General features: G+C 50.4%; 3 protein-coding genes and 1 long non-coding RNA gene across 21 annotated transcripts in view; 3 read left to right on the forward strand and 1 right to left on the reverse strand.

Annotated features, from left to right (window-relative positions):
* The window catches only part of DNAH1 (dynein axonemal heavy chain 1), an 83,919-nt gene extending 83,665 nt beyond the window's left edge, over nt 1–254 (forward strand). For all 5 annotated transcript variants that reach the window (XM_054681930.2, XM_063805885.1, XM_063805887.1 and 2 more), the window contains one exon: nt 82–254. In XM_054681930.2, coding sequence (XP_054537905.1) covers nt 82–203 — 122 coding nt within the window. In that variant the 3' untranslated portion in view covers nt 204–254. The remainder of the gene's footprint in view (nt 1–81) is intronic.
* A 537-nt stretch (nt 255–791) lies between these two features.
* BAP1 (BRCA1 associated protein 1) lies at nt 792–10,128 on the reverse strand. Of its 5 annotated transcripts, none has more exons than XM_016941232.4 (17): nt 9,550–10,128; nt 9,422–9,451; nt 9,262–9,316; nt 8,182–8,314; nt 7,666–7,785; nt 7,107–7,168; nt 6,882–7,024; nt 6,537–6,615; nt 5,961–6,084; nt 5,473–5,620; nt 4,834–5,018; nt 4,177–4,310; nt 3,140–3,618; nt 2,862–3,022; nt 2,503–2,664; nt 2,326–2,398; nt 792–2,145 (listed from the first exon to the last, which is right to left on the reverse strand). In XM_016941232.4, the coding sequence occupies exons 1-17, from the start codon at nt 9,584–9,586 to the stop codon at nt 2,012–2,014; spliced, it is 2,259 nt and encodes a 752-aa protein (XP_016796721.2). In that variant the 5' UTR covers nt 9,587–10,128; the 3' UTR covers nt 792–2,011. The 5 variants fall into 5 exon arrangements, with proteins under 5 accessions (XP_016796721.2, XP_001171970.2, XP_016796724.2 ...); XM_001171970.8 differs by having other exon boundaries at nt 2,503–2,595; nt 9,550–9,825; XM_016941235.3 differs by having other exon boundaries at nt 2,503–2,595; nt 5,961–6,030; nt 9,550–9,748.
* An 82-nt stretch (nt 10,129–10,210) lies between these two features.
* PHF7 (PHD finger protein 7) lies at nt 10,211–23,387 on the forward strand. Of its 10 annotated transcripts, none has more exons than XM_009445447.5 (12): nt 10,238–10,528; nt 10,762–10,980; nt 12,546–12,655; nt 13,731–13,783; nt 14,231–14,322; nt 19,571–19,672; nt 20,049–20,173; nt 20,643–20,802; nt 21,388–21,494; nt 21,962–22,078; nt 22,502–22,623; nt 22,835–23,387. In XM_009445447.5, the coding sequence occupies exons 3-12, from the start codon at nt 12,615–12,617 to the stop codon at nt 23,059–23,061; spliced, it is 1,146 nt and encodes a 381-aa protein (XP_009443722.1). In that variant the 5' UTR covers nt 10,238–10,528; nt 10,762–10,980; nt 12,546–12,614; the 3' UTR covers nt 23,062–23,387.
* On the forward strand, nt 14,700–15,585 carry LOC107970654 (uncharacterized). The gene is made up of 2 exons (XR_001713362.3): nt 14,700–14,782; nt 15,413–15,585. It is a non-coding gene; the product is annotated as an uncharacterized LOC107970654 (long non-coding RNA).
* Nucleotides 23,388–23,637: the final 250 nt, after the last annotated feature.

Consider the following 23,637-nt stretch of genomic DNA (forward strand, 5'->3'; position numbering starts at 1 on the left):
GCCCACTGCCCTGCCCCTACGCTATCCCTGCTAGTAGTAATAGGGCATGACCTAACCCGTCCCCCTCCTTGCCCATTCCAGGAACACTATCAACCACAGGACACTCTACCAACTATATCATTGCTGTGGAGATCCCCACCCATCAGCCCCAGCGACACTGGATAAAGCGTGGTGTGGCCCTCATCTGTGCCCTGGACTACTAGACTCAGACAGAAGGGCTGGGGCCATTAAAGTTGAATTTTCTAAGCAGTCCAGCTGTGCCTTAGCTGCTTGCATGAGGACCCCTCTGCAGGACTCACTGCCAGGGGGCTGGTGAGGGGCTGCAGCAGCCTCAGCAGACGATGCAGTCGGCAGAGGAGAGTGGGACAGAGGCGGCAGCTTTGACCTGCTTTACCTGTCCAAACGCAACAAGGAAGAGATGCCCAGCGCCCTCCCAGGGAGAACACACCAGGCGAGATTAGATTAGAGGCAGCCCCGCCTCTTTGACCCACAGTCCCAGCACCTCTCCAGGCTGCAAAGCCACAGATTTGGTGAAAGCCATGGCCCTCTCCCCAGAAAGTGCACCCTGTCTACAGTCCACCTGAAGCCCCTCCTCAGCTCAGGTCCTAAATCCCAGGCCTAGGATTCCAAGGATCTCTGGCCTAAGACAGCTGGACACTCAAGGATCATATACTTCTTACCTTTCTGGTCCCAGGGCCCTAGGCCCACGAGGTCTAGTAAGGCCCTCCCTCCCACCACACACGTCTAGCCCAGCCTCCATATCTCAGGCCAGCAACCACAGGAGGGTTCACTTCTCAGGAGATTCTTAGGAGAGTTTTATTCATTCATTGATCCAGTATTTACAGGGGCTAGAGGGGTCAAGCTGTGCTCAGCCCAGAGGCAGCTACCACACTTGCCAGCACCCCCCACTCAGTCACTATGTACAGATAAAGGGGCCTGCTTGGATCACCTTTTTCAAAGCCATCTGGCAGAGGCCATGGGGCTGTGTTGGGGCCTGGGCTCCAACGGGTTGTCTTGATCCTGCTGTCCCCCACCCTGAGTGCCTTGCAGAGGCTGAGGAAACTGGAGTAGCAGGAAGAGCTGAGTGGTGCCAGCTTCCTATAAGCAACCCTGTCTCTGCTACCCCTGAGAGGGAGACATGGTAATACTGAGGGGCTGGACAGAGGCTCTTCTGAGCCTCAAGCGCCAGGGACAGAGACCTAGAGCCCAATTTAGGCCCATAGCTAGGGCCACAACACTGAAGGCGAAGAGCCCTAGAACCTTGCTATGGAGAGCAGTCTTGAACAGCCTGGCTAGAACAAGGAAGACAGTTCACAGGCCACTGAACAGTTCCCACATGCTCTGCTCAGGCCATGGGATCCCAGCAGCCTGCTCACCCCAACCCCACTGGGACACCCTACTCCCAACCCAGCCCAATGCTGGGTCCCTGAGTTTGGCACTCTCCTAAGAGGAATGAAGAGAGAAGGCCTGGCTTCCTTACAACAGAGACAGGCTGGTGGCTGGGGCTAGAGCAGCAGGGCCCAGAGCCCAGGGCCCACCCAGGCCCCCAGCTAGGACCCTGTAGTTGGGACCATGGCATGATACAAGGACCTGGGCCCACCAGGACAGCTCCTAGGAGAGAAAGCATAGTCAGGTAGGAACTTATGTCAACATGGTGGCATGCTGGGTTGGAGCCCAGAAAAATAGATGTCTCTGATAGGTAAAATATATATTCTGCTGCCCAGGCAGAAGAGCCAGGTCCTGCTGCTCCACAGCCGGCTGTGGAGGAAGCTGCAGTACCTTGCTGTGTCCCAACTCCAGATGCTGCCTCCTGAGCACTACGGGGCTGATCTGCCGTGTCAGGCCTCAGGGCACGATGGAAGGATTGTGGCCTGGTTCCTCCCATTCCCAGGGCCTGGACTCTCTGGCTGGGACTATTCAGTAATACTGGGAAAAGGGGAAGTGGGGCAGGGAAGGACCCTGGTGAGGGCCACACGGCAAGAGTGGGCTGCAGAGTCAGGGCCAGCAGTCCTCACTGGCGCTTGGCCTTGTAGGGGCGAGAGCGTTTCCGCCGGTCAGGCTTCCGCTGCTTGTGGAGCCGGCCGATGCTGACCCCTTGGCGCCGCCGCACGGAGATGTTCTGCTCCACTAGGTTGGCCAGCATGCCTGCGAAGAGGTAGAGACCCTTGAGCAGGTGCTGGCTGCCTCAGGCCAGGAGCTGAGGCTCTCATGGCCCTCCCTGTGCCCCAAGGTCTGCTCAAGCCTCAGGAGAGGCCAGGGGAGGGGAGCTGAAGGACACGACCCTCAGCAGGGCATTCCAGTTAAGATAGCAGCGCATCCCCTCACCTTCCTGAGCCAGCATGGAGATAAAGGTGCAGATGAACTCATCGTAGTTGTGGGTCCTTCTCTGGTCATCAATCTGTAGGAGAGAAGAAGACTGAGAGCACTGGAGCCAATCTTGCCAGAGCAGCCACCAGTGGACCTCGGGAGAGGCCAGATCAGGCAACTGGAGAAATCACCCACCTTGAACTTCTTCCTCTTCTCTACTTCTTCCTTGAGGCACGCCTCATAGTTTGCAATCTCAGCCTCCACACACTTCAGCAGTGCCAGCAGCTCCTGCCAAAACCCAGCATTGCACCTCTGATGGGGGCGGGCCAGCAACAAAGCCCCATGAGCAATAGGCAGCTAGAGGCAAGGATGAGCAGCGAGTCCATGCCTATCAAGGCCCCTGCCACCACCCAACCCAGAAAGTCTTCTGGCACATGGCTCCAGCCACCAATCTTCACACCAAAGTTCCAATCAAGAACTTGGCACCTGGGCAGGAGGAGCTCAGGCCTTACCCTCTGCCAGGATTAAAGGAGAAAACCACAACGGAGGCTCACCTTGGGTGAGTATTTCTCCCCACTCAAGGGCTCGCCAGGCCTCACCATCCCCGTCTTCTCTCTGCTGTCCATGGCTTCCACGACCTCCTTCTCCACTGGGCTGCTGGAACCCTGGCTGCCTTGGATTGGTCTGATAGAGGGCGAGGAACCCTTCCCACCCTCTGGGAAGAGAGGTCACAAGAAAATCATCAGAGTGCAGGACACTTTGTGGTCACTTGGCCACTTCCCTCCTCCCTCCTGGGTGCACCAAGTGGCCAGTGAGCCAGTCCAAGGCCCACCTGTCAGCGCCAGGGGACTCAGCACCCCATCCTCAGCCAGGTGCAGCAGGCCTGTGCTGATGACAGGACCCAGATCACGGACAGCACGGTTGTAGCGTATGCAGTCAACACGCAGCAGGCTGTCATCCTCTCCAAAAAGCACCTTGGAGATGTGGGAGGTAACAGGGCTGGAGGGCCGCGTCGGGTTGGCTGAGCGGATAGGCGAGCGCAGTGGCGAGTTGAAAGCACTGCCGATCTCAGAGGCCGTGTCTGTACTCTCATTGCTGGGGGTGGGTGAGGGCTGCGAGTGTGTGGGCACTGCCACAGCCGGACTCCCAGCCCCGCTGCTAGTCTTGATGGACAGAGGAATTGAGAGGTCCTTCTGGGACTCTTTGAGCTTCTCAGCCAAGACGTTGATGGTGTTGGGCTGCAGCACTGACAGTTGCCCATCAGCAGAACCGCTCAATGCCCCTGGCTTCCCTGTTCCCTTCCCCTTATACCTGTGGGGCCCGAGAAGATGTGAAGCAAGGGAATGGGCCAGGTGACCATACCCAGCAGTACCCAGAATGGCTTAAATACATCCCGACCTCCAGGGGCTGACCCTAAAACTCCTTATACTTGGTCCAAGCAACTTGAACTAGCCATGCTAAGCCTGGCATCAAGTTCTGACAGCTGCAGCCAAGTGTCCTCAAAAGACACTTCCTCTATTCCAGCCATCCCACTCCTGGCCTTTTGCCAATGCCCTGTGTTCCAGCAAAGCTGCCTCCCCACCACCCACATCTCCTCCATCCCTGCCCCAACCAATCCTTCAAGGCCTGGCTAAAAGGCCACTTCCAATAGGACATGATATAAGCTTATGTGCTCAGCCTTACCCCCCAGCCCACCAAAAACTTCCTGGGGACCTGGGGTCAGCCCCATCATGCCAGCCTCCCCCAGGGCCCCAAACTCCGCAGGTGCTCAACATTATCTGCTGCAGGGCATTCTCAGACACAGACTGAGATATTCAGGATGGGATCTGAAGCACCTAGAACCTGGTAGCCTTAGAAAGCTGGGCTGACCTAAGGGCAGAGTTGGTGTTCTGCACGTCATCCTCCTCGTCATCCTCATAGTCATCCTCGTCATCTGAGTACTGCTGGGGTGGGCGGACTGGAACTCGGCTGCGGCCCACACCTGCCGCCAGGTCTTCTTCCTCCTGGGACAAAGACCAGGGCAGTTACAAACAAGTGCTGCTCGGCCCAGGCTGAGCCTAGACACTCACAGCCAGAGAGAAAGCCAACATGGTTTTCCAGACTGAGTCAGCAGAACCCCTCCAGCTGTTCCATGGCCTGTCCTTGGCTTGTGGGGAGGCTGCCACCCACTTACACTGGATAGAACCCCACGGAGGGGTTTTAAGAGAAACAGAGTGCCCTGAAACACATGCCTTTATTTTGCCAGTAAAACCCAACCCATAAAGTTGTACCAAGGAGCGTGACCTAAACATTTAATCCCACAGCCACGTAACTAGATTAAATGCAAAGGAGCTCTCCCTGCCTCCCTAAGCTCCTGCTGTTGTGGGGGCCTTTTCGTATCAGGCAGAGGAACCTAGCAACCCAGGCCCAGGCAGCTTGACCCAGCCATGCCAAGGATGAACACCAAGGAACCACATGGGAAAATTGCCTGTTGCAGCCTCTCAAGAGAATCAAGTAGAGAATCCTGCAAGGGTGCTCCCAGCTTACCTGCATGGGGGACTTGGCATAATTGTGATTGTCTAGAAAGGCCGGCAGCCGCTGGACAATGGGAGTGGGGTTGGGGGGAACCCCATTGAGGCTGCTGCCTGGAGGCTTCACCACCAGCTTGGGTTTGTTGGGAGGGCTGTGGGATGGGGCTTGTGCGCATGAACCAGCCGCCTCCTCTGCACCATCTGAGACAGGGCAAGAACACAGGCAGGACCTCCAGTAGGATCTCCAAGAAAAGCTCACAGTCTCCCCGGCCCTGTGAACCAGCACTTCCCAGAGAAGAACAGCCCAGCCAGCTGGTGCAATGGGAGTCAGCAAGCTCTAAGTCATGATCCCGCAATGAGACAGGGCAAAGAATGAGATGGGAAAAAAGAAGCAGGAAAAAAAAAAAAAAAAACGCCTCTAGACAAAACAAGAAAGGGAGTGTACATTACAGAGAAGGGCCCAGGGGCCTGTGGTAACAGCGGCCCTTTACAGGTGCCTTTCTTTAGGGAAGGACTGCTCTCCCTCTACCTTCTGACGGGGGAAGAACACTGCCCAAGGACATCCCCAGAAAAAGACTTTCCCTGCTTAGGCCTCCCATGTCAGACATTAGGGGGTGGCTCTGAGGTCCACAAGAGGTCCCAAACCCCCCAGTACCTGTGTGGTTGCCCTCAGAGGCTGCAGGGGCCCTGTTTGCTTCCAGCACCAGCGGGGACTTGTTGCTGGCTGACTTGGACTCCTCAGGCAGCTGTGACTCTTGAGACTTGTGGGTCTGAATCAGCTCTGGCTGTGTTACTCTTATCAGCTAACAACAGAATCCAGGGCTCAGAGGAGAAAGGGTAGACCCGGGCTTCTACCTTAAATAGCTAAGGGCTGAGGACCTAAAGGAATAATGGCCTTGGCTCTACGCATTCACTCACAGGGAAATAAAACACCCAAACCCAAACTTCCTTTTAGAAGCTATTCTCCCTCCCCACTCCAAGTCCCACCTTTCCCACAATGGGGGCAAAGAAAAGACGTGGTTAGCTGAAGCCCAGATCTACAAGAGAGTATGTTCACGAATCAGAGACAAATGCTGTGGGGGAAGGGAGGAGGAATGCAGGGAGGGTTGGGCTGGGCAGAGGCCAGGAAGAAAGGGCACCTACCTGCTGCAGAGCCTCTAGTACTGTCTGACGGTTCACCTTCAGCACATGCAGCCTGGCCTCATACTTGATCCTGCGGTCGGGCACCACTGCCATCAGGTTGAAGCGGATGTCGTGGTAGGGCTCCCTGCAGTCACAGCCGCAGCCGTGAGAGCAGCTCCCGCCCCGGCCCCGCCATCAGGTTGAGGCAGATATCCTGGCAGGGCTCCCTGCAGTCACACCTGCAGCTGTAAGTATAGGCCCCACCCCAACAGGCAGGCAGCGACTAGCCATACATGCCAGGCACCTGAGCTGGTACCTTCCAACAAGCTGTATGAGGGGCCTATCTGGAAGTGAACCAGCAGACCTGGGCTGCCTAAGGCTCCACTGAGGCCTGCCCCTCCCCCAGCCCACCCAGGAGCAGGCCACAGGCAGCCCAGGCAGGAAATAAGACAACAAGTTGAGAGCCCATGATCTAAGCCTGATCTTGCCAGATTCACCATATGGCCTTGCAATTTACAAATCACCTGGATACTCTCTGTCCCTCCCAAAGTAGGTACAGCTCCAGAGAGTAGAACAGGGCAGGCACAGGGCCCTTACCCTGCAGTGGCGAGGCCGATACGCTCCATGATGACCCGCCGGGCCTTGTCTGTCCACTCCTCGTCCTCCCCCCAGGGCCCTAGTGGAGACCAAGACAAGGAATCAGCGAGAAGGAAACCCTGAGTTTGGGCAGGCCAGGAGTGGGAAGGAAGACAGAGAAGAGCAGTTGAGCCAGGGAATCAGGAGCTGGTCGGGCAATATGGTGTAGGGTGAAACCCCAGCCAGAGCCGGGTGTCGGTACCGACAACCCCTGCCACTGGGTCCCACATACCAGAGGGCCCTGAGCCCCAGCTCCCTAGGAGGTAGGCAGAGACACCCAACAGGCCTCCAGCTCATGGTGCCTACCATGGTCAATGGGGTAGACCTTCAGCCCATCCAGCTCAAAGAGCCGGCCTGTGATAGGCACATAGCTGACAAAGTGGAACGCCTCCATGGTCCGCACTGCACTAAGGCCATTCTGCTTCTCAGGGAGGTGGCGTGGCTCGGGCCTGGGGAAAAACAGAGTCAGGGCCCAAAAAATGATACTCCCCCTACTCGCACCCCACATCAGCTCCCACAGCTCCCACACACCTGGCATGGCTATTATGGGCCTTGGCCAACTCCGGGGCATTGCCAATCGCATATCCTTTGCTCTACGGGGAAGAAAATAAGGCCGTATCAGAATAATTTCTCCTCAGGTAGGACTATGGGTGGAAGGCAAAGCTTCAGAGAGCAGCCTGGAGGCATTCCAGGAATCGGAAGGAACACAGACGAACTTTCTTAAAAGGCTGGTGGGGGCAGAAAAGAGCTCTGGAGCCCCAAAGAGATGGACTGTGCTGGCCTTGCATGGTAATTAGTGGACACTAGGAAGCAAAATGGCCTGAGAGGAAAAGTCCTGACAGAGAAGGTTCTGACATGGTGTGACTTAAGGAAACTCTCCTCCCTCCCTAGGCCTGTGTCCTTTCCCCGCAACTGCATCTAAAAACAATGGCCTTACACAATTTATTTAAGAGTCAAATGTAACATAAACAATCATTTGAAAAAGAAACAGCCTAATAGTACCCAATATCATGTGGTAGCATTCCCAGTGGCCCTCAGGGTCAGATCTGCCCAGTTGGCTGTGAGCCAGGATGAAGGCACTGCAGCCTACCTCAGGGCTGAAACCCTTGGTGAAGTCCTTCATGCGACTCAGGGTGGGTCCCAGGTCCACGTTGCTGCAGTTCAGGAGCACGCTCAGCAAGGCATGAGTTGCACAAGAGTTGGGTATCAGCTGTGAAACCAAGAATAGTCACCCATACACAGCACCCCTCACTGCAAGCCCCAAGCCCATATACATCAAGAATGGGGATCCAGAGCAGGTCAGTCATATCTGGACAACTCCCCTTCTCAGCTCCTTTCATCTTTGCCTAATGTTTATTCATTTAACAAGCACCTACCAAATACCCACTGGATATCTGAGGACACAGAGAGTGGACTCAGACACCCTCCTGCTCTAAAGCTGTTCCCTTTAATGAATTAAGAGTTCAGTTCCTTCTGCCAGAGGATTTCTGTAGCTACCACCCCTAGAATCTGCCTATCTCCTCCTCCTGTCTTCCTCCATTTCCACTTCCCAAGCAAAAACATGGCAGCATCCCACCCTCCAAACAAAGCACAGAGTCCAGCAGACCTGGTGGGCAAAGAACATGTTATTCACAATATCATCATCAATCACGGACGTATCATCCACCAAGGTAGAGACCTTTCGCCGGGACCGGCGCTCTTCGATCCATTTGAACAGGAAGATAAATCCATATACAGGGCTGGGGGAAGTAAGGGGCAGAGCCAAATCAGCCAAAGGGGAGAAGACAATCAGCATTCCCTTCTTTCTCCCATTAATCCTTTGCACTGCGTCATCACTCAGGTGTCCTTGCTGTGATCCCCCCTCTCCCCTGGCTTCTTCCCAACACTGTGTCTGAAGTGGCCTTGTGCCCTCACACACCAAAGGCCTGCCACAGGCAAAGCAAAGCATAAGCCTCTGACTGTGATGCTCCAGGAGTCCACCCAGTCTCCTTATGAAGTCTACGGTTCTGGGTAAGAGAAGAAAAGCTGGAACTGAGGGCCAAGGATGGGACAGGGTAGGAACACAAAGTAAGACAAGAACAAAAACTCTGATGAGGAACTGAGGCACTCCTTCTCACTTGTGGGCCCCAATGCAGTCAGGAAAGCAAATGAACACCCACACCAGTCTCTTTTGTTCCAGGAAATTAAAGTAGACTTCTTGGTTCAGTCACGGTTGCTACTGTTGCTACTCTCTTACACATCTATTCTGCAGGACCACTGGGAAAAGACTCTAAGTGTGGGCACCCAGGAGGGGCCTTGTCACCCCAACCAATCAATACAGGATCACTTTGTGTCAGGATTAAAGCCAAGCACACATGGGCACACTAAAGTTAATACATTACACAACTGCACAAAAGGCATTGTGTGACCGGGGTCTTCCCGCTGCAAGGCCAGGAAAGCAGCTGAACCAAAGGATGCTTAGGGGTGGGGAGGGGGCTGCTACAAAAAGGGAAGCGCTAAGGAAAGTTTGGGAGAAAAGAAAGTATCAGTTTGATCAGGAGCGGGCACTCAGAGAGCAAGGCTGCTTCTTTCTGTGAGATTTTACAACGTAGGGTTCCTGGCACTGTCTTCCCTAAGGGGCCCTGTTCTCTGGGACCTTCCCCAGCACTCTGGGTGTAAGGGGCAGCCCTGGTGTACAGCCACTCACCCCTGACATTTGCTCTGAAGGTCGTAGATCTCCTCCACTTGCACCCCTTTGACACCTGCGATGAGGAAAGGAAAGCAGTAGGGAAGGACAGCCCCTGATGAGTGAGGGCGCAGGGGTGGGCCGCCACAGCCCTGGTCCGGCAGGGAGAAAAGGCTCTTACCGAAATCTTCCACGAGCAGGGTGAAGAGGCCTGGGTGGGGCGACAAGAGGAGGGGGTGATGGTCAGGCAGGCGCGTCCCGGGCCCATCCGGCCTCTCCAGCCCCTGGCCCTCCCGGTCCCCTCCTCACCTGGGTCGCTCTCCAGCTCCAGCCAGCCCTTATTCATCTTCCCGCGGGGCGGCCCCTCAGCGCCATGTCCAGGCCCTCCAGCCCCACCGCTGCCCCCACCGGGAGCCCCCACCGCCCCCGGGGCCCCTCAGTCCCACACACAGACAACGGGCCCAGTCGCGTCACCCGCCCGCGCCGGCGGCAGACGTCACCAAGGCGCGACGGCCCTGCTCCGCCTCTGGGCTCGTCTTCCGCCTGTCGGACAGCAGATGCGGGCATGCGCTCGAAGGCGAACGCGCACGCGCGGAGGGACGGGGGCGAAGGGGAGGGGCGGGGGCGAAGGGGAGGGGCGGGGCGGGACGGGGGCGAAGGGGAGGGGAGGGGCGGGGCGGGACGGGGGCGAAGGGGAGGGGCGGGACGAGGCGGGCGAAGGGAAGAGGGGGTCCGGGCGATGCTGAGCGCTGAGGCTCGAGAGGAGGGGCGGGACGGGCGAGGGGAAGGGGCGGGGCCGGGCAGTACTAGGCCCGGGTGCTGCGAGAGGAGGGGCGGGGCGGGCGAGGGGAAAAGGCGGGGCCGGGAAGTGCTGGGCGCGGGTGGGGCGAGAGGAGGGGCGGGGCAGGCTAGGGGAAAAGGCGGGGCTGGGCGGGGCTGGGCGCGGATGGTGGGAGAGGAGGGACGGGGCGGGGCGGCGAACGGAAGGGGCAGGGGCGGGTGTTGGGCGCTGAGGCGCGAGAGGAGGGGATGGGCGGGGCGCGCGGCCGTTAGCGCGCGGCCGTTAGCGGTCGGTTTCTACTAACGGTAGGCGTCGCCTCGATTCCCGAGGGTCATAGTCCGCGTGACCCGCCTCCGTTTGCGCGCTCGCAGTCTTCGCCGGCGCAGTCACCGCGCAGGGCGGCCGCCCGGAGGTAGCTACCACGGCCTGTGTCAACGACTAAAGCTCCAGTACAGCGGCGCCCTCAGAGACAGCTGGGAGGGTGGCTCTGGCCGGGAGCGGCGGCCGGTGAGCTACCGCGAGGAGGAGCGGCGGAGGCGACCTCGGCCCGGCCCTGCACTGGCCGCCCGGCAGGCGCGACATGAGCCTGGTCTGGCATCCGCGGGATGCTCCTTAAGCCCCTTCTCCGGCTGTTAACCTCCTGGGAACGGTTGTGACCACACCGACACGTATTTTACAGATAAATCATTCTTGCGGCGGCGGGTGGAACACGTTTATTTGTTTTTTATTTTCTCAACAAGCTTTTACCCAGCACCTGTCCAGTGAAACAACTTGATAATCGTTTCGAGGGGCGTCCGCCGGGTTAGGAGGCCACTGCCTGGCAGCTTGTGGAAGCCTCATTTGCAACGCCACCCCTCAGATGTTTTGAAGATCGTGACGTCTTGTAACTAGCAGTGTGTGCACAGAATCCTACTCAAGGAACGTCTTGGCCCAGCGATGCAAAGAACTGAAGTTTCAAGGTTTTATGTCTATTGCTGGATGGTCGGGGTAGCCCCAGTAACTGGGAACTGCTCCGCAGTCCGCTCACGTGGACCCCTGTGGGAATAGCAAGGTCAGGACATGCCCTTCTCTCTCCTCTTCCAGCCTGTCCAGTGTTTTCCTTAAGGAAGAAGCCATCAGATGTCATTGCTTCTGCAACTCCTGGGTTAGAGGAGGAGACAGAACAAGCACAAAGAAGGGGAGGGCAGGGTGGCTTTGGTTTCTTGAACAGTAATTTCCTCAGTCGTCCTTATTCATGCAGAATAGTTTAAAGTCCCTGAAGATATTCCCGATCTCCAGCCGTGATTGGAGGCCATGGATACTGGAGTGTCTCTGGAGTGACCTGATTCACCCAGCGCTCCTTCTAAGAAATGCTGTCCTTCTCCTCTCCCCTGACTAGACAGTCCTTGCTTCACAGCGGTGGATTTTCTTTCGTTCCCGTTCACTTTCAGGGATCTCCCCGTTAACCAGTGAAACTGTACATTTGTTTTACAGTTTGTTTACTAATGAAAACAGGTAACAGCCGGAGTTGGCTGACATTGGAAATAGGAGACAAGGTACCTTCTGCACTTTTGGCTATTGTACTCGGCTCAGATGGAGACAAAGGTTGGGTACAGACCATATCTCAGTGGCCACCTGAGCCTAGGTGAAAAGAATTGATAGGAGAGGTCAGGCCTGGTGGCTCACGCCTGTAATCCCAGCACTTTGGGAGGCTGAGGCGGGAGGATCACTGGAGCCCAGGAGTTGAAGACCAGTCTGGGCAACATGGCAAAACCCCGTCTCTACAAAAAATTAGCTGGTGTGGTGGCATGGCACCTGTGGTCCCAGCTACTTGGGAGGCTGAGTCAGGAAGATCATCTGAGCCTAGGAAAGTGGCACTTTCATGCACTCACCCACTGCACTCCAGCCTGGGCAACAATGAGAGACCCTGTCTGGAAAAAAAAAAAAAAGTGATAGAGCCTAGGGGGTGTTTGTCAGTGTTACCTCTTGTCTCTCACTAGAGGGAGTTCTTGCTTTTAGGCAGCCCAAATCTCACAGGCTCCTTTGCTTAGGAAAAAGCTACCTTATCTAGCTTCCACTGGGTAGAATTAAGGCACCCATACTTAGGTGCAAAAGGAGCCTTTTTTTCCTGGGTGCTACTTCACGTATTTTTTTGTAGGCACAAAGAAACAACCATTTAGCTAGGTCAAGTAATGGTTCTAAGTTCTTTTGCTACTGTGTGATAGCAGTATAACATGAGAGTTAGTGTTGGCCTCTGGAGCCAGGCTACTTGAGTTCAGATCCCATCTATATCACTTACTAACTCTTAGCTTGGGCAGGATACTTAAACCTCTCTGTGCCTCAGTCCCCCATCTTGAAAATGGGGATAATAATGGTACCTACTGCATGGCGTGTTTGTGAGTTAACACATGTCAAGTACCTAGAACAGTCCCTTTTATTCCATCACATGGGTTGGGAGGTGAAGTGCACCATTGCCTTGACCCTGGGGAACTTGATAACCAAATACAGAATTAAATTGCTTACCAAACCCCATTTATATTTATAGCTGGAAGAGCCTGTATTGTCCTCACAATAGTATAGAAGAATTCAAGAGAGGAGAGAGAGACAGCACCGAATGAAGACTGTAAAAGAAAAGAAGGAATGCCAAAGATTGAGGTAGAAGTAGTTGACATAGGGAATTTGGGAGAAATTGTCCAATGGCCTGTGGTATAGGCTGCACTTTTTGCCCCCTTTGTCGTAGTCTTGGGGGTTGAGGTTGGACAGTGTGGAAGCACACACGGAGCTGGGAGCTGTCATGCCTGTCTTACCAGTGCTGTCCCTAGTAGCAAAGTGCTGACTCTGGAACCTTACTACCCAAATTCATATCCTAGCTCTGCCAGTTGCCGACAACTGTGACAGAAGGCACTACATTTCTTTATGCCTCAGTTTCCTCATCTGGAAAATGTACATAATAATGGCCTGTACTTTTTAGAGTGTTCTGTAGATTCATTGAGCTACTGTAGATTAATTGAGCCAATACATGTAAAGTGCCAAGAATAGTGCCTCGCAACAGGAAATACTTTTATCAATTTTGGTTCATTTCAGTATGCTTTGTAAAGGTGGTACCACCTGAGATTCAGAGTAGTTGGCAGAAGAAACAGTAAAAAAGTAAAAGAGGGTTTGCTCTTGCATTCATTCAGTCAACATAGGCAGTACAGGCACTGGGGAGAGAAAGATGCTTACAATCCGGTTCCTGCCCTCAAATAACTCAGTGAGTATGTTTTGCACTTAAAAAAAATATGAAATATGGCCACGTGCAGTGGCTCATGCCTGTAATGTCAGCACTTTGGGAGGCCGAGGCGGGTGGATCACCTGAGGTCAGGAGTTCAAGACCAGCCTGGCCAACATGGTGAAACCCTGTCTCTACTAAAAATATAGAAATTAGCTGGGCGTGGTGACAGGCGCCTGTAATCCCAGCTCCTCGGGAGGCTGAGGCAGGAGAGTTGCTTGAACCCAGGAGGCGGAGGTTGCAGTAAGCTGAGATCGCGCCACTGCCCTCCAGCCTGGGCAACAGAGCAAGACTCTGTCTCAAAAACATATATATGTGAAATATGAAAAGAAGCTGATGTCTTAGGCTTTAGATATGTTGGTCCTTCATCAGACCCATGAATGGCATTTTAAGGGAAATGTTAAAAAGGTTATCAACAAGATCCCCAAAGAACACCTCGTGCTTCTTATTTCTCTTGTATAGAAAATCTGCCAAGACTAGGAGGGTAACCCAGAGGAAACTGTCTTCAGGGCCTGGTAAGAAAGACTGGAGCTTGTGTTCACCCACTGCCTCCAGCCCTCAGCAAAGAAGGCCACCTGTGTGGGGCAGTATACTTGCTTCTTCTCTCTCTCCCAGCCCTACTTCCTTCCTAGATTCTCTAAGATCTTGAGGACTCAGGAACTGCCATTTTAAATTACCATGTCTGAAGTTCAAGAAACAAGTTATTAAAGTCACTTTAGAACAAAACAAAACCAAAAAAAAGTGAAGTGAGCAGTTGTGGCCAACTTTTTCATTGTAACCAGAATTATGTGACAGCCTAATTGATACCACATAAGACCTCATCCCAACCTTCCTCCTTGCCAAAATGACCCTTTTCCTAGTATTCTACTCCTTCCTGACTTAGAGGAATGGTTACATTCTCACCCTTCTCTTCCATTCTTAATGGTCAATTTGAGCCAAATTCTGAGTGTCCTCTCTTCCAGTTTGCTGGCTATGCCTTCGAGAACCTGGGGATCCCGAAAAATTAGGGGAATTTCTTCAGAAAGAAAATATCAGCGTGCATTATTTCTGTCTTGTGAGTATGAGGCCTCCTTTGCTTTGAATATCCTGTGGCTTTTGGTGTACTGACTGTTCTCTGTTACATTCATCCTCATATCCACAGCCTTGTTTTTTTATTTTTCTTAATAGCTTTTTTGTTTTAAAATCTATTTTTAGGCTGGGTGCAGTGGCTCATGCCTGTAATCCCAGCACTCTGGGAGGCCGAGGCAGGAGGATCTCTTGAACCCAGGAGTTCAAGACCAGCCTGGGCAACCTTGTCTCTACAAAAAAATTAAAAAAAAAAAAAAAAAAAAAAGCTGGGCATAGTGACAAATGCCACTCCGGAGGCTGAGGCAAGAGGATCGCTTGAACCCTGGAAGTGGAGGCTGCAGTGAGCAGTGATCACACCACCACACTCCAGCCTGGGTGATAGAGGAAGACCTTGCCTCAAAAAAAGAAAAATATATGTGTCTGGTATAAAATCCTGACAGTATAAAGTAAGTTCAGTAAAAAAGTCTCTTCCCTAAACAATGTTCCCAATCCTTCTCCCTCTCCCCAGAAACAAATGCTGTCAAAGTTGTAACATCCTTCCAATTGCTTTTTCCCAGTATTTTTTTATTAGGTATAACTTCCATACTGTAAAAATCACCAATTTTTTTCTTTTTTTGAGAACGGAGTCTCACTCTCTTGCCCAGGCTGGAGTGCAGTGGCGTGATCCCGGCTCACTGCAACCTCTGCCTCCCTGGTTCAAGTGATTCTCCTGCCTCAGCCTCCCAAGTAGCTGGGATTACAGACACCTACCACCATGCCTGGCTAATTTTGTATTTTTAGTAGAGACGGGTTTCACCGTGTTAGCCAGGCTGGTCTTGAACAAAATTCACTAATTTTAAGGGTCCAGTTTGATAAGTTTTGATAAATGTATGTCCCCATGTAACCACCACCCCAATCAAAATAGGTAATATTTTCATCACCCCAGAAGGTTCCCTCCTGCCTCCTTTTCCAGTCAATCCCACTATATGTAATCACTGTTCTGATCTATGGATTATTTTTGGCTATTCTTTCACTTCATATAAGTGAAATCATATAGTTTATAATCTTTTGTATCTGGCTTTTTTCTCCCAACACAGTGTTTTGGAGATTCATCCATGTTGTTGCATGCATTCATAGCTTGTGCCTTTTTATTACTTGGTAGTATTCGGTTGCATGAATAAGTTACTATTTGCTTATCTGTTCACCTGTTGATGAACATCTGAATTGTTTCCATTTGAGGACTATTATGAATAAAGCTACTTTAAGCATTCATGTACAAGTCTTTTTGTGAACATGTGCTTTCACTTCTCTTGTGCAGATGCCTAGAAGTGGAATTACTAGTTGTATGCTAATTAGATATTTAACTTTATGTGAGGTTGCCACATCACTGTCCAAAGCGGTTGTACCAGCTTACACTCCTACCAGCAATTTATAAGAATTCCAGTTGCACAGTATTCTTGCCAGAACTTTGTTTTGTCAGTGTTCTTAATTTTAGCCATTCTACTGGGTGTGTATTGGTATTTCATTGTCGTTTTAATTTCCATTTTTCTGATGACTAAAGCTTCTTTTCATGTGCATATTGGCCATTCACATATTTTCTTTGGTTTTTTGTTTTTTTTTTTTTTTTGAGATGGAGTCTCGCTCTGTCGCCCAGGCTGGAGTGCAGTGGTATGATCTTGGCTCACTGCAGCCTCCACCTCCCGGGTTGGAGCAATTCTCCTGCATCAGCCTCCCAAGTAGCTGGGACTACAGGTGCCTGTCACCACGCGTGGCTAATTTTTATATTTTTAGTAGAGACAGGGTTTCACCGTGTTAGCCAGGATGGTCTCGATCTCTTGACCTCGTGATCTGCCCACCTCGGCCTCCCAAAGTGCTGGGATTACAGGCGTGAGCCACCGCGCCTGGCCCGGCCCACATATTTTCGTTTAAGTATCTGTACAAATATTTTTACCCATTTAAAAACATTGAGTGGTGGTCGGGCACAGTGGCTCACGCCTGTAATCCCAGAACTTTGGGAGGCCGAGGCGAGCAGATCAAGAGGTCAGGAGATGGAGACCATCCTGGCTAACACGGTGAAACCCTGTGTCTACTAAAAATAAAAAAATTAGCCGGGCATGGTGGCAGGTGCCTGTAGTCCCAGCTACTCGGGAGGCTGAGGCAGGAGAATGGCGTGAACCCAGGAAGTGGAGCTTGCAGTGAGCCGAGATCACGCCACTGCACTCCAGCCTGGGCGACAGTGCAAGACTCCGTCTCAAAAAAAAAAAAAAAAAATTGAGTGGTTTTATTATTGAGTTGTAGGAATTGCTTATATATTTCGGATACAAATTCTTTTTCAAATATATGTATTGAGAATATTTTCTTCCTAGTCTTTGGCTTGCCTTTTCATTTTCTTAATGGTGTCTTTCAAAGAACAAGTTTGTAATTGTAATGGAGCCCAGTTTATCCATTTTTTCTTTTATGGTCAGTGCTTTTTGTGTGTTGCAAGAAATCTTTGCCTACCCATAGAATTGCCTTGGTGCCTTTGTCAAAATCAATTGACCATATATCTGTGGATCTGGATAATCTATTTATGTCATTGATCTATGTATCTATTCTTACACAAGTCCCCACTGTCTTGATTATTGTGGCTTTATAGTGTATTGAAATTCAGTATTGTTAAGTTCTACAATCTTTTCCAAGATTGTTTTGACTATCAGGTCCTTTCTTTATAAAGTTTATATTAAGCTTGTCAATTTTTCTTTAAAAAAAAAGTCTACTGGGATTGTGATTGGGATTGCATTGAATTTATAGGTCAATTTGGGAAGAATTGACAAAAAATATTGAACCTTCCAATCCATGGACATGGTATATTTTTCCACTTATTTGGGTCTTTTAAAATATATCTCAGCAATGTTTTGTTGTTTTGGTGACAAAGTCTTGTACATCTTTTGTTAAATGTATTCCTAAATATTCTGTGGTTATGCTATTGTAAATAGTATTTTTATTTCATTTTTAAGTTTATTGCTGGTATATAGAAATGCATTTTATTTTTGTATATTGATTTGTATCCTGTAATCTTGTTAAATTGAGTTTGATTAGTTGTTTTTTTATTTTGTTGTAAATGCCTTGTGTACACAGGATTCCCTATGCACATAACCATGTCATGTGTGAATAAAGACAGTTCTACTTCTTTCTCTCAATCTTTGCCTTTTATTTCTTCTTGCCTTGTTGTATTGGCTAGGACCTTTAACCTAACATTGAATAGAAGTGGTGTGAGTTGTTATCCTTGTCTTGTTCCCAACATCAGGGGACAGCATCTAGTTTTTCACTATTAAAGTATGTTAGCTCTAGGTTTTTTTCATAGATGTTTTTATCAGGTTGAAGATCCCTTTTATTCATATATAGTTTGCCCAGAGTATCATGAATGGGTGTCGAATTTTCTCACTTTTCCTGTATTTATTGAGATTATCTTGATTTTTCTCTTTAATTTTGTTAATGTAGTTTGTTATATCAACTAAATGCTCTAATGTTAAACTAGTCTTGCATTCTTGGTATAAACTCTACTTGGTCATGATGTATTGTCCTTTTTATATGGTGCCGGATTCAGTTTGCATCTGTTTTGATTTTTATATCTGTGCTCATGAGAAAGATTGGTCTGTGATTTTCCTTTCTTGTAAGTCCTATCAGGTGTCAGGGCTTAGTTATAATTTTGATGCATTTACAAGCATATACATTTTTTACATAAAAATTAAACATTATACAGAGTGCTTTGTATCTTGGCTTTTTTCCATCATATATATTTTGGAGATCTTTCTGTATAGAACATATAGATATAGTTTTTTCTTTTTAGTAGCTAATTTATTAAATCAATACATGCTTATTGCAGAAAACATGAATGATACTTAAAAATATGAAGAAAACAAATCACTCATCCCAAAGCCCTGAGATAATTAGTTTTAAAATATGTGTTTCAAAAGTTCAATTCCTTCCCCCATAATACAGAACAACAACAATCAAGAGATATTAAAACCCTGTTTTTCTTCCTGTATTACTCTGAGAAGAGTATTTTCTCTGTACTAAGAGGTGATGCAGCAGGAAGGGTAAGAATGGGGATTCCATGGGCCTGGGTGTGAATAGCCAGCTCTGCTCCTCCTTGTCCTATAACCCTGGGAGGCAGTGTCACTTGCCACACTGCACCTCAGTGCCTCCTCTGTAAGATGAGCGTCATAATAGCATCTGCCATTACAGGAATTTTTTTTTTTTTTTTTTGAGACGGAGTCTTGCTCTGTCGCCCAGGCTAGAGTGCAGTCGCGTGATCTTGGCTCACTTCAACCTCCGCCTCCCGGGTTCAAGCGATTCTCCTGCCTCAGCCTCCCGAGTAGCTGGGATTACAGGCGTGCACCACCATGCCCTAGTTTTTGTATTTTTAGTAGAGACAGGGTTTCACCATGTTGGCCAGGCTGGTCTCGAACTCCTGACCTCAGATGGTCAGCCCTCCTCGGCTTCCCAAAGTGCTAGGATTACAGGTGTGAGCCACCGTGCCTGGCCAAGGATTGTAAGCATAAAATGAGTAAATACAAAGGAAATGTTTCCCCCAAAGTCCCAGCACACAATAGCAGCCCTCAGTAAGTGAGAGGCAGCCTAGAGCAAAAGTAAGAGTCCAGGTTCCAGAGTTCTGTGGCCTTGAGCAGGTCGCATCATCTCTTCTATAAAATGAGGACAATAATAGTACCTACCTCCTAGGGCTGTTGGGAGGACTCAATGAGTTAATATTTGAAACCACTTAGAGTACTCAACACATGGTTGGTGCCATGTAAGCCTTCATTAAATAAATTACCCTGTCAATGCATATATATTCCACCAAGCTCTGTTCTTTTTTTTTTTTTTTTTTGAGACAGAGTCTTGTTCTGTGGCCCAGGCTGGAGTGCAGTGGCACGATCTCGGCTCACTGCAAGCTCCACCCTCTCGGGTTCACGCCATTCTCCTGCCTCAGCCTCCTGAGTAGCTGGGACTACAGGTGCGTGCCACCACACCCGGCTAATATTTTTGTATTTTTAGTAGAGATGGGGTTTCACCGTGTTAGCCAGGATGGTCTCCATCTCCTGACCTCGTGATCCGCCCGCCTCGGCCTCCCAAAGTGCCGGGATTACAGGCATGAGCCACCGCACCCGGCCCAAGCTCTATTCTTTAGCTCTCTTACCCTGTCCTTCTCCTCACCTCACTGCACTGTTTCACTGATCATCATTGTTAACAGCCTGGTTCTACTGCCCCCCCAGATCTTATCTAGTAAGCTGCCTCAGAGGGGCCAGTCCAACAGAGGTTTCCATGGATTCCTGCCTGAAGACATCAAAAAGGAGGCAGCCCGGGCTTCTAGGAAGGTTAGAATCCCTTGAAATGAGGACCTTGGGGTAGGCCTCTTTTCATACCTCACCCATCATTCCTGTTTCTGTTCTCTTCCCTACTTCCTAGTTTAGACGTCAAAGGACTCTTGGATTTTCCAACTAGTCCTTAAGTCCCATATTCCTCTGGGGTATGGGTGTCCTAAGTGAGAAGAGGGAGAAACATCTTGAGAAAATAGGAAACAACTCAGTGCTGCTTGAAGCTCAGCTTCCGGGTGCCCCAGAGCATTCAGGACCACTGAGGATAGGGAATGGCTATTATTTCACAAAACTTCCATTTAATAGAAAGATGTGCTACACTGTGTCTGTTTGCATTTCTTGGGGTCCTGAGCACTGTCTGGGAACTCATTTGCAGATCTGCTTTGTGTGCAAGAAAAAGGGAGCTGCTATCAACTGCCAGAAGGATCAGTGCCTCAGAAACTTCCATCTGCCTTGTGGCCAAGAAAGGGGTTGCCTTTCACAATTTTTTGGAGAGTACAAGTGAGTGAGGGAAGGGAAAAGTCTGGCTTCCTTTTTGCAACTTATTATTCAGCCACTAATGAAATCAGAGTCCAGTTCTCACAAGCAGGCCTGTTTTGATTCACCAGTGAATCTGTCCCTCCATTCAGTAATAAGAAACAGTGTCTTGACTTGGAGATTTCACAGGGGTTTCTTCTTGCTTCCTGCCCCCTCCTTAAATTACAAACAGCTGGGGTTCTTAGACAGCTGCTCAGCACTAAGTGGGGCTTTCAGGAACGAGAGGCTATGGAGACAGTCCTGGGAACTTTGCTCAGTAGGTGAGCAGCCATGAGAAGGCATGTGGCGGTTCTTCACTCTGCCTCTCCTCTTCCCCATGAGTGTGGAGGTTCACTGGGCACCAGCCTGGGTGCCTGGCTGCCCCTCCTAGAGCGGGCCATTGGGAAACTACATCAATGACAAACCAGAAACCAAGTCTGTTTACCTGCCACAGATCATTTTGTGACAAACATCGCCCAACACAGAACATCCAACATGGGAATGTGGGGGAGGAAAGCTGCATCTTATGTTGTGAAGACTTATCCCAACAGAGTGTTGAGAACATCCAGAGCCCGTGTTGTAGTCAAGCCATCTACCACCGCAAGTGCATACAGGTGGGGCTTTTTCCGCCCTGGGTCCCTTCCACCATTGCCCTAGTTCTCTGCCTGGAACCAGAGAACCCTGGGAATGCTCAGGTGTGCCTCAGCTTTGGTGCTCCATGCTGGAGGCCTGTATTGAGGGCTGGTTTCAGGCAGTTAGAGGAAAGTCAGTCCAGTCTGTGGTCATTCCTGGCCTATAGGACCTCACACATGATAAGATTTAGAATAAGCAAAATCTTCAGCATTGCTAGAGCAAATGGGCTCATCCCAGAATGAGCTGAGGAGCCTCTATGTCAGCCTCACTTCCTGGGATGAAAGAAAAAGGAAACATGTATCCAGGTAGCTGACCCCTACTCAGTACTGCCGAGCCCCATGGTCAGAGATGACAGCTGAGGCACTCCTGGGAATTCTCTTGAAAGTACTTTGGTCCCAGGTCTGACACCTGGATTTGCAGCCCTCACCCTAGCCCACCCAAACTCCTTTTCCTGTACCCTCAAACTCTCTTAGCAACATCCTCTTTGTAGGGGTGAGGGTGGGAGGGGAAAGAAGGTAGTCAAAGGGTTTTTACAAACACAGAGCTCTTCCCTGTTTCTCTTACAGAAATATGCCCACACATCAGCAAAGCATTTCTTCAAATGTCCACAGTGTAACAATCGAAAAGAGTTTCCTCAAGAAATGCTGAGAATGGGAATTCATATTCCAGACAGGTAGTGGGAACCCCAAAGCAGGAACTGAGCCAGGGAGTGGGTTGCCTAGATTTCTAGAGAGGAGGTGAGTGAGAGGATAGTTCAGAGAATGAGAGCAGCAGAGGCACTGATAAGAAGGAAGGGGAGGAGGGAGTGCTTTTCAATTATCAAAACAGAAGGGAGGGGGAAGAAGTTTGCGGGGGAATGGGGTGCTTGTTGCTGAAAAGGGCATTTGGGGAATCAGAATTCCCTGGGGGGTTGAGTTATTGGATTCCAGAGTGGAACTAAGGAACCTGCATGCATGTTCCATTCATCCTGCTTCAACCCTCTCCCACTGCCAGGCCACTTGGCCAGCCTTGTTGGAAGTGTTCAGGCAGCCTACTGAACTCTTGCTATGCTTAGCTTGGGTTCTTCCTAACTCCTCCCTGATGGACAAAAGTTTCACCAACCCATTATGTTCTTATTCACTGTTTCTTCTCCCACTGCAGAGATGCTGCCTGGGAACTCGAGCCAGGGGCTTTCTCAGACTTATATCAGCGCTATCAGCACTGTGATGCCCCCATCTGTCTGTATGAACAAGGCAGAGACAGCTTTGAGGATGAAGGGTAGGGGAAGGCTTCTGGCTAGAAAGAGCTCTCATCAGTGCTATCTTGGAGTTAGACCTTGGCACAGTTACTAGAAGTAAGAAATTCACTCTTGTATGCAGACCTTAGGATAAACACGATTGCTAAGTCTCATTCTTGACCAGCCCCTGACTCACTTGTGTGCACGTGAACACGTCTCCCCTGCAAGGTCCGCTTCACCTTGTGCCCAGTGGAGAGACATTCAGAGCCAATTCCTTTCCTAATCTACCTTTCAAGGGGTTACGACTGATGGCAGGCTTCTGGGATCAGCACTCATCCTCTCTGAGCCATACATTCATCTTGGGTAAAATGTGCTGTAAAAAATGCCTGGCCCATAGCAAACATCCAAGCATGGCAGTTGGTGTTCTGTATGTCTCCACAACCCTTCCTGGGCTCTTCCTCTAGGAGGTGGTGCCTCATTCTGTGTGCTACATGCGGATCCCACGGAACCCACAGGGACTGCTCCTCTCTTAGATCTAACAGTAAGAAATGGGAGTGTGAGGAGTGTTCACCTGCTGCAGCCACAGGTGAGGCTGGAGGGATGGGCCGGCCTCAGAGCAAGGAGGGGGCTGTAGGGACTTGTGGTGCCTGGGAAAGGAGGAAGACATCCCACCAGAGGGGGATTAATAGTTGGTGCCTTTGACTTTGGAAGGAAAGTAGCTAGAGAGGAGCTTAAGGACCTGTGCCTGGGAGAAGCAGAGGCTTGAGTTTTCCTCTCCTGCCTTTCTCTCACCACAGACTACATACCTGAAAACTCAGGGGACATCCCTTGCTGCAGCAGCACCTTCCACCCTGAGGAACATTTCTGCAGAGACAACACCTTGGAAGAGAATCCGGGCCTTTCTTGGACTGATTGGCCAGAACCTTCCTTATTAGAAAAGCCAGAGTCCTCTCGTGGCAGGAGGAGCTACTCCTGGAGGTCCAAGGGTGTCAGAATCACTAACAGCTGCAAAAAATCCAAGTAACACCTTCTGAGTAGCTGCTGTCCCACACAATAGGGTATGAAGCTGCGCTCCTCCATCGGGTTTGGGGAGGGAGCACTCTGGGACTGTGAGACAAGGAAGCAGGGCCAGCAGTGAGACTATGAGCCAAGCAAAGAGAAGTCTCAGTGGAGCACGAGGAGGGAGCAGTCCAGATGCCAACAAGGAAATGCGTTTATGGCTACAAGAGTGCCTCTGCTTTCTCCTCCTCTCCTCCCACCAAGGATTCTTCCACCTTAATCTTGTTTTCATATGCCTCTTCTTACTTCACCCATGTTTGTTGTTATGCAAATAAAGGTTTTCTCTCCGTTGGTGTCTCCTTATAAATTCATTCTGAAATTTGTCTGGGTAGTAAAGATTCTACGGGGTAGAGTACGAGAGTAAGAAAACTCACCCTCCTAATCCATAAAATTTAGGGAATTAATGTAGAACTTTTAGCTTAGAATATAGCCATGTTTCTTTGGAGGGAAAGAAACCTGTTTATACGGAAATTGGCATTACAGAGGCAGAGAATCTTCATCAATCATTGTGCAAATAATAAGTACACAGGTTCTCATTAGG

This window comes from Pan troglodytes, chromosome 2 (genome assembly GCF_028858775.2).
Source record: "Pan troglodytes isolate AG18354 chromosome 2, NHGRI_mPanTro3-v2.0_pri, whole genome shotgun sequence".
Classification (NCBI taxonomy): domain Eukaryota; kingdom Metazoa; phylum Chordata; class Mammalia; order Primates; family Hominidae; genus Pan; species Pan troglodytes.